The sequence below is a fragment of the Dipodomys ordii genome, unplaced genomic scaffold (assembly GCF_000151885.1).
Source record: "Dipodomys ordii isolate 6190 unplaced genomic scaffold, Dord_2.0 Scaffold42, whole genome shotgun sequence".
Taxonomy (NCBI): domain Eukaryota; kingdom Metazoa; phylum Chordata; class Mammalia; order Rodentia; family Heteromyidae; genus Dipodomys; species Dipodomys ordii.
Window position 1 is genome coordinate 8,025,736 of NW_012267258.1, and position 10,997 is coordinate 8,036,732.

The 10,997-nt window shown below is 40.0% G+C and overlaps 1 protein-coding gene and 1 pseudogene across 1 annotated transcript in view; one reads left to right on the forward strand and one right to left on the reverse strand.

Moving 5' to 3' along the window:
- The window catches only part of Pphln1 (periphilin 1), a 127,704-nt gene that overhangs the window by 115,728 nt on the left and 979 nt on the right, over positions 1 to 10,997 (reverse strand). The window contains 1 exon segment of the mRNA XM_013018796.1: positions 5,139 to 5,230. Within this exon segment, the coding sequence (XP_012874250.1) occupies positions 5,139 to 5,210 (72 nt within the window). The 5' untranslated portion in view covers positions 5,211 to 5,230.
- On the forward strand, positions 2,405 to 3,184 carry LOC105987415 (annotated as a pseudogene).

Genomic DNA, 10,997 nt, shown 5'->3' on the forward strand with positions numbered 1-10,997 from the left:
TGGGTTCGATTCCTCAGCACCACATAAGCAAAAAGAAAAAAGCCGGAAGTGGCGCTGTGGCTCAAGTGGTAGAGCGCTAGCCTTGATCTGAAGAGCTGAGGGACAGCTCCCAGGCCCAGAGTTCAGGCCCCATGACCAGACCCCCCCCAAAAAAAAAAAGACTAGAACTCCACAATTCGAGTCATACCTCCACTTCCAGCTTTGTGGTAGTTTATTAAAGAGTTTCATGGACTCTCCAACCCAGGATGGCTACAAACAATGATCCTCAGATCTGAGCCTCCAGAATATCTAAGATTACATGTGTGAACCACCAGTGCTGGCTAGGCTCTCACTTTTAAGTGATTAAAAGCTTTACATTCTGAAAAATATTCTGCCTTTTCAAAACATTAAAGTTTTTCAAAAGTGACAATTTACAAAAAGGTAGGCAAATCAAAAATGCACTGCTGGATGCATTTTCTTACAAGGTAAACATACTGTATAATTACATACATCCCAAATCAAAATATTGAACATTCTTAGCACATAAAATTCTTCCTTGTAACCAAGCTCCAGTGGCTCATACCTATAATCCTAGCTGAGATCTAAGGATTATGGTTTGAGCCAGCCCAGGAAGTAAAGTTAATGACACTCTAATGTCTAATTACCAAAAGCCCAAAAGTAGAGTTAAGGCTCACATGGTAGAGAGCTAGCCTAGAGCACAAAAGCTCAGGGACAGTATCCAAGCCCTGACTGAGTCCAAGGCCAAAGACAGGCACACATACAAAAAAATTCTTCCTTGGGGCTGGGAAGGTGGCTCAGTGGTAGAGCGCTTGCCTTGCATGCCAAAGGCCCTGGGTTCGATTCCTCAGCACCACATAAGCAGAAAAAGCCTGACGTGTGGCTGAGGCTCAAGTGGTAGAGCGCTAGCCTTCAGCTGAAGAGCTGAGGGACATCGCCCAGGCCCAGAGTTCAGGTCCCACGACCGACAAAAAAAAAAAAAGAAAAAAGAAAAAAGCCGGAAGTGGCACTGTGGCTCAAGTGGTAGCACACTAGCCTTGAGCTGAAGAGCTGAGGGACATCGCCCAGGCCCAGAGTTCAGGTCCCACGACCGACAAAAAAAAAAAAAGAAAAAAGAAAAAAGCCGGAAGTGGCACTGTGGCTCAAGTGGTAGCACACTAGCCTTGAGCTGAAGAGCTGAGGGACAGTACCCAGGCCCAAAGTTCAAGCCCCACAACAGGACCAAAAAAAAAAAAAAAGACAGAAATTCTTCCTTGTGGCTTGGCCAGTCAACATCTCCTCCTCATCTTCCCAAAAGTACTTAGATAATTTTGCTTATCTGGAAACTTTATATACAAGGAAACACACAGGTAATACACTTGTACCTGGCTGCTTACTTTCAATATAATATAAAATGTAAAATGCTTTACATTTGTGACGTTCATCTGTGTTGTGGCATCTGGCAAGTAGTCTATTACTCTGGCTGCCACTTAAGTTGGACAATTAATTTCTTCACTCTACTGTTGGGTATTCAGGTTGATGACAGTTTAAAGTTTACAACTAATGTTACTTATAAACATTCTCTTACCTATAGTGGGGTTTGAGCTCAAGGACTTTGCTAGCACAAGTGCACTGAGCAATACCTCTGGACCTTTTTTGCACTATTTTTGTGATGGGTCTTCCTTCCTACCCAGACACACACCTATGTTGTTATATATTTCAGACTTCCCATTGTAGCTAGGCTAATAAGCATGCACCACCACTCCAAGCTCTGGGTTGAGAAGGGATCTCATGAACTTTCCTGCTAGGGCTGGCCTCAAACATGACTCTCCCAATCTCAACCTCCCATGTAGTAGGATTACAGGTATGGACCACTAGCATCCAGCTGAAAATACAGAAAAATGCTGAATCAATGAAATATGTGTGTGGTTTTTTTTTGGTGGGTCGTGGGGCTTGAACTCTGGGCTTGGGCACTGTCCCTGCGTTCGTTCTTCAGCTCAAGGCGAGTGCACTACCGCTTAAGCCACAGTGCCACTTCCGGTTTTCTAGTAGTTTATTGGAGATAAGAGTTTCACGGACTTTCCTGCCCGGGCTGGCTTTGAACCGTGATCCTCAGATCTCAGCCTCCAGAGTAGCTAGGATTACAGGCGTGAGCCACCTGTGCCCATGTCTGTGAGATTCTTATCTCCAAAAAAACTACCAAAAAAGCCACAAGTGGAACTGTGGCTCAAGTTGTAGAACACTTGCTTTGAACAAAAGCTTAGGCTTAAGCTTAGTGAACAGCACCCAGGCCCTGAATTCAAGCCCCCGAACTGGGGGGGCGGGGGGGGGGAATGCTTTTCTTATTCCTAAACTGTGCTGAGGCAAGAAAACAAACTGGGCCTGTCCCCAGACACAGTCTCTGGTGGAAGTCACAGGGAGACTGTGGCTGCTGTGTGCACATTTGCTAGCCATGTTGTCTGGGGTGGTACTCTCTGCCATCAGTGCCATAGCTCCCTGTCTGAAGAATACAACCCTCCTAGGACCAGGGGTATTGCAGACAAAAAAGATCTTTCACACTACACCGCCAAGTTTTGCCCCTCTACCACTTCTTCCTGAATATGGAGGGAAAGTATGTTTGGGGCTGATGCCAGAGGAATTCTTCCAGTTTCTTTATTCTAAAACTGGTGTGACAGGATCCTACATGCTTGGAACTGGGCTTTTCTTGTATTTTCTGTGCAACTAAAGATATATGATTACTTCAGAGACTTTCTCTGGCTTATCATTATTAAGCTTAATGATGTATATTATTAAAAAATATGGAGCCTCTTTTGCAGAATTTATTGATAAAATCAATGAGCAAAAAATTGTCCAACTAGAAGAGGTAAAACAGGCTTCCATCAAACAAACTGATACAGAGAAGACACAACAGGCACTGGTTCAGAAACATCACTACCTTTTTGATGTCCAGAGAAATAACATTGCTATAGCCTTGGCAGTTACTTACAGGGACCGGCTGCATAGAGTATAAAAGGTAAAGAATCACCTGGACTACCATATCTCTGTGCAGAATATAATGCATTGAAAGGAGCAAGAGCACATAATAAACTGGGTGGAGGAGCATGTGACACAAAGCATCTCTGCACAGCAGGAAAAGGAGACAATTGCCAAGTATATCACAGATTTCAAGATGCTTGCAAAGAAGGCTCAAGCACACCTAGTTATATAAATGAATCTCCCCAACAGAGATCTCCAAAAACAGTTGACTGAGTGGAAATTAGTTTGTGTACAAAATCTTTCGGTGTTGTTATCTCTAGAAATCAGTTCACATTTCTTAAAAACAAAAAAAATTAAAGTTTCACTTAGTGAACTAAATCTATTGGCCAGTCAAGTTTCTCATTCTTATTCTGCCTTTTGTGTTACTTGATCACTTTTAAATAAGCAGTTTGCTTTAATTGTTGGGTAATTTAGGATTATTACCAAGTTTGTTACAGTTATTATATTACATTATATTATTATATTACAATTTATTAAAGTTTAATTTGGTAACTAATTTTACCATCTTCCAATAAAATGACAATTCAAACAAGAAAAAGAAAGCAAACTGTCTTACAGACAGATGCCCAGTTGATAACAGCCACACAGCAAATTCTTTTATATGTCTTGGAAATACAACCAGAAGTGGCAGTATGGCTTAAAATGGTAGAGTGCTAGCCTTGAACAAGCGTTCAAAGACAGGGCTGGGAAGGTGGCTCAGTGGCAGAGTGCTTGCCTTGCATGCATGAGGATCTGGGTTTGATTCCTCAGCGCCACATAAGCACAAAAAGCTGGAAGTGGTGCTGTGGCTCAAGTGGTAGAGTGCTAGCCTTGAGCTGAAGAGCTGAGGGGCAGTGCCCAGGCCCAGAGTTCAAGCCCTATAACCAGCAAAAAAAAAAAAAAAAAGAGCTCAAAGACACTGCCCAGGCCCTGAGTTCACACACACACACACACACACACCTTAAAACATTGGGATTTGGGATTAAAATATAGTTTTTACATTATCCTAGAAAGAAGAAATATGATGAGATTCTTCATTTTTCCCATTTTAATTCACCTCAGGACCTAGCCTGAGTTGTTATCCAGTCAATGTCAGCCCTTGGGTGAGACTGCCTATCTTAGAGAGCTGTATATTATATAGACGCCTCAAATAAACCAATATCTGTACGTTCTGAAGGTACATAATGATTCCATAATATATGTCCACATACCATTTCTACCACCCAACTTCCCTGATGCTCAGAACAGGCCTGTCTCCTTACTTTCTTGCTTTCTTCCTCATTTCTTCCCTCTTTTGTCTTCTTTTCCTCTCTTCCTACTCTCCTCTCTTTCTCTGTGACATTACTGAGGTTTTTGATTCAGGGTGCCTCCAATTTGATAGACAGATGCTCTACCAATCTTTTTTTGCTTTATTTTCTAGTTAAGGCCTCACTTAGCCTGTGCAGAAAAGTAAAAGGTGTTTTGTTTTTTTTTGCCTTTCCTTATTAAACTTTATCCTTAGGTCTAAAGAGAAGGGAATACATATATTTGTTTAATAAAAAAACACTGAGCCTCTTATTATGTATGAGCCTTTATGTACTAAATGAAGTGCTGAAAACAGTATAATAACAAGCTCCTTGAGAAAAAAAAAGACCTAGTTCAAAATTTCCAACCACAAGAGTGACTGAAACAAGAGGTAGGACAGAACACCAGAAGCTGCCTCTGTGTCTCCAAGTCCCTGAGGCACTCTTACTCACTAGACAGGTTACCTGTCCACAGGAAAACATAGTTGTTGGAATCCTATCTAGGGATGTTAATGTGTTTCTGCTCTAGAAAGTTATCCTGTCCTGAATTAAAAAAGCTACTCTCAAATTTTGTATATTCAATTTGCAAATGTTTTAAAAAACAGAGACTGATGACAACTAACAATTAGGAGTAGGTGCTCAAGTAACTTATTTGTAAACTTGCTGTGACCTTTATGAAACTAAAAATATCTTCCCTAAATTAAATTCAGTATAAACCTTTTGTTCTAGAAATTCAAGAAATAAAATGTTTATATTTTTTTTCCAACTTCTAAAAGATTAGCTTCTGACCCCTGAAGATTTTGTGTTTCACATTAATTTGGACAGCAGGTTCTGAGTTATTCTATGGAAGAAGTTGACACTTACATTGCCGTGATTCCGAGGCGGCCCTCTTTCTCTTGGGAGCCTTTCATAGTCATACCGCCCCTCAGACCACATTTCATCTCTTCTGTAAGCCACTGAAGAAAAAAGAAACAATCACAGGTTTTACATTAGGAAGTAACAAGAAGACAGGAAGAAGTAAATGATTACCTCCCACACAAGTATTTTCCAAACACCTTAAGGAGAAGGGAGAAGATGCCAAGTGTCTCAAGAGGAAAGAGGAAAGTGATTATTATTCTTCCCAAGAATTTGAAGATGGTTTTAAAAATATCTCCATTGTCCCTTTATTTTCAAAGTTATTAAAAGCTTCAAATTATTCACACCAATGACAGGGGTACAGGACACATACTGTTTAATTCTCATGCAGAAAAAAAAAATAGAAAAAGTCCCATTTAATCAACAGTTTAAAAAAAGGCAATGACATACCAATTTCCTTACTTTGTGTAACACTGGTTTTCTGCTTTTCCATTCTTAAAACTTCTATCTCACCTCTGTATGTTCTATAAGCTATTTTAACCAGAAAGTTTTAAGTGAACAATCCTGTAAAAATACTCAACAATCCTTGAAACATGACACTATTGATCTTATTTAATATTATTTTACTGTATAGCTACTTATAAAATCTAAAGTTAACAGTTTTGTTAGCAATTCTACAGTTTAAGGGAGAGAGAAGGAAATAAGGAAGAGAGAAAGAATTTTTGTAGAAGAAATGGTTTCAACTTTAAATGAGGGCTTCCACATCTGGGTAGAGAATATACCAAGAGCACATAGCTGCAAGAGCAGATGCACAGAAACTGACAGGCAGAAGACACAACAAAGAAGAATTAGAATACAAGAAAACAGGTCAGTTATATGAAATGAATAGTCTAAATTAAGGATGGCAAGCCTTTTTGCAATGGTCCACATATTTTCAGCCTTGCCAGTTGGGAGTTGGGCTCTCTTTCTTATGCTTGTTTTTGAGAAGATTACACTAAGATGTTTAAGGTCTTTTTTTAGCTGTATTTTTTTAAGAACACTGGCTTTGAAATAGCTCACATAGTTTGAAAGAAAAGTTGGCACGCTTAGTCTGAAATCCTTATAGTCTGGTCTTTGGCAGAAAATGGTCACATGCCCAAAAGTAATGGAGAAATCAAGGCAACAATCTTTAAATCATCAATGAATACACAAAACGGAAGAATTTCATGAAGAACTTGTCAATATCATTCCCTCAAAATTAGAAGTATTTGAGCAAGCTAAAGTAAAATGAAAATTTTCAACATTAAAAAAAAAAAGATATAAGGGCTGGGAAGGTGGCTCAGTGGTAGTACTTGTCTTGCACACACAAGGCCCTGGGTTCAATTCCTCAGGACCACATAAGCAGGAAAAAAAAAAAAAAGCTGGAAGTGGTGCTGTGTCAAATGGCATGGCGCTAGCCTTGAGCTCAAGAACTGAGGGACAGCACCCAAGCTCAGAGTTCAGGCCCCATGACCGGCAAAAAAAAAAAAAAGATATGAGACATATACTCATGGCTCACACCTATAAGCCGAACTACTCAGGAGGCTGAGATCTGAGGATTGTGGAATGAAGCCAGTCTGTGATACTCATCTCCAATTAACTACCAAAAACTGAAAGTAGAGGCTATGGTTTAAGTGGTAGAGCACTAACTTTGAGCAAACAAGCTCAGAGACAGTACACCTAAGCCCTGAGTTCAAGCTCCAGGACTGACACCAAAAAAAAAAAAAGTGTATGAAAACTATTAATTTCATAAGACATTCTTAACCTTTAAAAAGATAAAGAAACCTCAGCTAGGTATAGTGGCCATGGCCTCTACTCCTGACTCAAAGAGGGCTAAGACTGGAGGACCACTTGAGAACTAGAGTTCAAGGCCAGTATGAGCAACACAGCGAGAACTCATCTCAAAAAGAAGCAGGAGAGGAGTATGCATTAAATTCTAATCAAGCCTCAACTCTATCACTTTTCATAAAATATAAAGGATAGAGGAGTAACCCTATTAGAAAGATTAGACTCAACTAAGTGCTTCAGGGATTTTGAGGAGTGACTCGACAGAAGATTGCAGACCCTATTTATAAGTCACTCCTCATCTAATGGCAATTTTCTGCTTGACCGTTTGGAAGATAACAGCAATACAAAAACCTCAGATATTTTAATTACATTAAGAAACAGTCCAGTGGCAAGAGTTGGTGGCTCACATCTATAATCCTAGCTATTCAGAAGACAAGTTCAGAGGATCCGCGCTGAAACCAGAATGGACATGAGACATGAAACTCTCAAATCCAAATAACTAGCAAAACCTGGACTGTAAGTGTGACTCAAGTGAGAACACACAGTCCCCAAGCACAATATATTATATGAATGCTGAGGTAGGAGGGGAAGCCAGCCTGGGTTACATACATAGTGAGTCTCAAAACAAAAACAAATTATAGAAACTAAAAATAATCACAAAGAAAATAAAAGAACAACTTTGTTGAAAACCTAGTAATCAGAAATAAAGCAGTGAGAATTAAACAGAAAAGTTACATAAGAAGTTGAAAAGAGCTACCTAGAATATACATTATCAAGAAGAAAAAGACCAATTAATTTTACTTGAAAAGCTAAACATGAACAAATTCAAAGAGCTATTTCAGAGTTGCCTCAACAACACAACCAAAAGCTTAAAAGAAGGAGAGTTACTAATTATTTGGGTATAGATTTTCAGTTGGGAAGATGAAAAAGTTCTGTGTAGATGCTATTGATGATCATAATGTGAATGTGACTTAATTGCCTTTCTTTTTCCTTTTCTTTTCTCCTTACATTGTCCAGACTTGACTCAAACTCTTGATCCTTCCACTTCAAGTATTTGCCTCAAATATTTGGATTACAGATGTGTGACACACTCTGCTGAATTCTATTTTTAAAGATAATTATTAATAGAGTTGAGTTCATGTCTGTAACCCTGGCTACTCAAGGGCGCTTAGATCTGAATAATTGTGGTTTGAAGTCAGCTTATGTAGAAAAGTCAGTAAGACGCCAACTCTAAAATGACCTGTAAAAAGTCAGGCTTGAAGTATGGATCCTGTGGTAGAGTACCAGCTGAGCAAATCAGCCAAGCAAGCATACACGGCCCTGAGTTCAAATTCTGATACCACCAAACATTTTTATTAATTTTTAAAAGGTCAAAATGGAAAATGTACTGAATATTTTACCACAATGAAAATTCTAGAAATCAAGTGTGGCCACACATTATCTATAATCCCTTAACTCAAGAGGATGAGGTGGGAGCATTTTGAGTTGGTCAGCCTGAGCTACACAACAAAATCCTGTCTCAGAAATAACAAACAAACAAAAGCACTTTTTTTCAGAAAGCCAAAATATGAGCTTTTCAGGCATCATAAGGTTACTGAATTTGCTAAATCTAATGATCACCTGTGGAAGGTATTTTTTGTTTTTTGGGTCTGGTCGTGGGGCCTGAACTCTGGGCCTGGGCGCTGTCCCTCAGCTCTTCAGCTCAAAGCTAGCGCTCTACCACTTGAGCCACAGCGCCACTTCCGGCTTTTTTCTTTTTGTTTATGTGGTGCTGAGGAATCGAACCCAGGGCCTCGAGCATGCAAGGCAAGCACTCTACAACTGAGCCACCTTCCCAGCCCTGGAAGGTATTAACTAGTATGCAAACCTTTTGCACTAAAAAAGCAGAAAACAGCCAGATGTTTTAATTAGCAACTCCTACATTTAATTCCATAGCTAGCTGGCTTCTCTGACTCTGTAACTGATGGATGACGACTTCATGGAGTTATTCACCTTAGAAGCTGTTAACTACAACTGCTAGATAACATGCTTAAAAAAGTAAATAAAGCCTGGCACTGGTGGCTCAGGCCTGTAATCGCAGCTACTCAGGAGGCTGAGATCTGAGGATCCCAGTTCAAAGACAGCCAGGGCAGGAAAGTCTACAGGACTCTTATCTCCAATTAACCACCAGAAAACCAGAAGTGGTAGAGTGCTAATCTTGAGCTGAAGAGCTCAGGGACAGTGCCCAGGCCCAGAGCTCAAACCCCATGACCAACAACAACAAAAATAACCCTCATAGCTCTAGTAGTTAAAGCAGTGATACTCAACCCTGGGCATATACTTTAAATACCTAAAGAGTTGTTTTTTTTTCTGTTCCTGGGGCTTGAACTCAGGGCTTGCACTCTGTCCCTGAGACCCTCTGTGCTCAAGGCTAGCATTGTACCACTTGAGCCATAGCACCATTTCCTGTTTCTTCTGTTTATGTGGTACTGAGGAATCGAACCCAGGGCTTCAAGCATGCTAGGCAATCACTCTACCACTAAGCCACATTCCCAGCCCCCTAAAGAGCTTTTAAAATTGATACCACTTATGTCCTAGTCTCAGAAATTCCTACTATTGGGGTAGATCTAAGTTCTTTCAAATCTTAAATTCATCTCAGCATGAGGTCAATTGACTAATGCAAACTAAATATCCAAACTGACACACAAAAGAGATTTTAAGAGTTGACTTGAACCTACAACTGTATAATATTGTTCCTATTGGAAAATATTTAAAACTCCAGAGAACTAAAATTAAATAGAAATTTTAGACCTTATTAAGATCTTTGAAAATAAAATTAACATTTATGCCAACTAAAATGGTCAAAACAAAGTCCCAACTAGCATTCAACAATGTTTAGCACTCAAGGAAAACCAAATGCAATAGTAATTTAAAAACAAAAACAAAACAAAAAAAAACACCTGGGCATTCTTGCTCAAGCTTATAATTCTAGCTACTCAGGTGGCTGAAATCTGAGGATTGTGGTTTGAAATTAGGCCAACTTGGAAAGTCCATGAGACTCTAATCTCCAATAAATTATTTTTTAAAAGGTAGTAAGTAGGGGCTGGGAAGGTGGCTCAGTGGTAGAGCACTTGTCTTGCATGCCTGAGGCCCTGGGTTCGATTCCTCAGCACCACATAAGCAAAAAGAAAAAAGCCAGAAGTGGTGCTGTGGCTCAAGTGGTAGAGCGCTAGCCGTGAACTCAAAAGCTCACAGACAACACCCAAACCCCAAATTCAAATCCCAGGAACAGTGCACACGAACTCATGCACACAGTTTTAAAAAACTATTGGGAGCTTACACCTAACTCCTAGCTATTTGGGAGGCTGACAGATAAGGATCAGGGTTTGATGCCAACCAGGACAGGAAAGTCCATGAGATTCTTATCTCCAATTAACTACCAGAAAACCAGAAGTTGTCCTGTGGCTTGAACAAAAACGCTCAGGGACTGTGGCTCAAGTGGTAGAACAGTAGTCTTGAACTCAAGTGGTAGAACACTGTCAGGGACAGTGCTGAGGCCCTGATTTCAAGCCCCAGGATGGGCAAAAAAGAAAAAAGAAAAAAAATCTCAAGCCTGCTGTCCTAGCTACTCAGGAAGCTGAGATCTGAGGATCAGGGTCCAAAGCCAGCCAGAGAAGGAAAGTCAGGACACCTTTATCTCCAATTTACCAAAAAGTTAGAAGAGAAGTTTTGGCTCAAGTGGTGGAGCACTACCCTTGAGTACAAAAGCTCAAGGACAGCATCCAGCCCATGAGTTCAAGCTGAAGGCCCTCACTAAAAAAAAAGGAGACAGATAACAAGGAAATCAAATGTTTAAAGAAAAGACATTGAACTGATACTCAAGAGGAGAAAAAAAGTACTTTTTCATTTCTAGTGCCAGTACTGGGGCCTGAATCCAGGACCTTCTGTACTTGCTTGTTATTTTCTCTTCCCACCAAGGCTGGTACTCTACTACTTGAGCCACACCTCCAATTCCATCTTTTTCTGGTTGATTCTTGGGGATTTTTCTGCCGGAAAATTTCTTCAATTAAAAATCTAAAGAGC